Source organism: Penaeus monodon, chromosome 27 (assembly GCF_015228065.2).
Source record: "Penaeus monodon isolate SGIC_2016 chromosome 27, NSTDA_Pmon_1, whole genome shotgun sequence".
NCBI lineage: Eukaryota > Metazoa > Arthropoda > Malacostraca > Decapoda > Penaeidae > Penaeus > Penaeus monodon.
This window is the reverse complement of record NC_051412.1, coordinates 26,522,421-26,523,574: the sequence shown is the minus strand read 5'-3', so window position 1 is coordinate 26,523,574 and position 1,154 is coordinate 26,522,421. Positions and strand designations below refer to the sequence as shown.

Here is a 1,154-nt window from a genome sequence, read left to right as displayed (position 1 = left end):
AGATATGTCTTGTAGGTTTTCAGATGATTCATGTAGATTTGTAGATCAGTCATGTAGTGTTTTGTTACTAACGTAGAATTTTATAGTGGGATTTTTGTTGTATCAGCAACGCGCAATACCTTTAATATTAGTAATGTAATATTTTGTATCAATAATGTTGCATTTAATCTTAGAAATGTGATATCTCCATCAGTAAAACATTCTTTCCCTATATATACATATACCTTCCACCCTTTCTTTATATCTCTCTCTCATAACATCCCTTTACTTACCCTTTCTCACCCTCCCTCCCGCCGCAGGTCCTGAAGGCATGGACGGAGCGGGGCAACCTGAAGGCCCTGATCGGCTTGGACCTGGAACTGTGCGACAACCTGACGGAGGAAGGACTCTACAAGTTCCTGGCGAGGTACGGCCAGGGGCTGCGCGGCCTCGTCCTCTCCGGCATCCCGCAGTGCACTGACTCCCTCTGCTCCAACGTCATGCCGGCGCTCAAGAACATCAGGTGAGTTTGAAGGGCATAAGGTGAGTTTTATGGGTATCGGGTGAGTTTTAAGGGCATCAGATGTGTTTAAGGGTATCAGGTGATTATGAATGGTATTAGGTGAGTTTTAAGGGTATCAACTGTGTTTTAAGGACAGGTGAATTTTAAGGGCATCATATGCGTTTTAGGGGCATCAGGTCTTAAAGGTACTAAGTGAGTTTGTAGGATACTCAGCGAGTTTTTAGGATGTCGGGTGGGAAGTTAGGATATTGTATAAGCTTTAAAGATATCGATAAGGTTTAAAGATATCGGATATGTACTAAGGTTATTAGGTTAGTTCTAATGAGTTCAGGTGAGTTTTAGGGAAATTAGGTGAAATTCGATTGCGTCAGGGGTGCCGTAAGAACGTCTGGGAAACCCTGAAGGATATCGATTAGCATTTTTAGGGCATCAGGTATTCTAGGAAAAGATGAGTCTTCATTATATCAGAGAAGTCTTAAGGCTGCGCACTGTCACGAGGTGTTGCCAGTGAATTAAGATTATCAGGGGAGCTGTCATTGAGCTGTCATTGAGCTGTCACGGAGGTTCTTTGGAGTGAGATTACGCGGGAGTGAGACAGGCGGATGAGGCGACAGGTAGAGCAGTGTTCATTGCGGTGGATGTAGGGAAAGAG

General features: G+C 43.9%; 1 protein-coding gene across 1 annotated transcript in view; it reads left to right on the top strand.

Moving 5' to 3' along the window:
* LOC119590739 (F-box/LRR-repeat protein 7-like) overlaps positions 1-1,154 on the top strand; it is a gene marked incomplete in the record, with an annotated part of 93,152 nt that overhangs the window by 89,351 nt on the left and 2,647 nt on the right. The window contains 1 exon segment of the mRNA XM_037939431.1: positions 300-502. Coding sequence (XP_037795359.1) covers positions 300-502 — 203 coding nt within the window.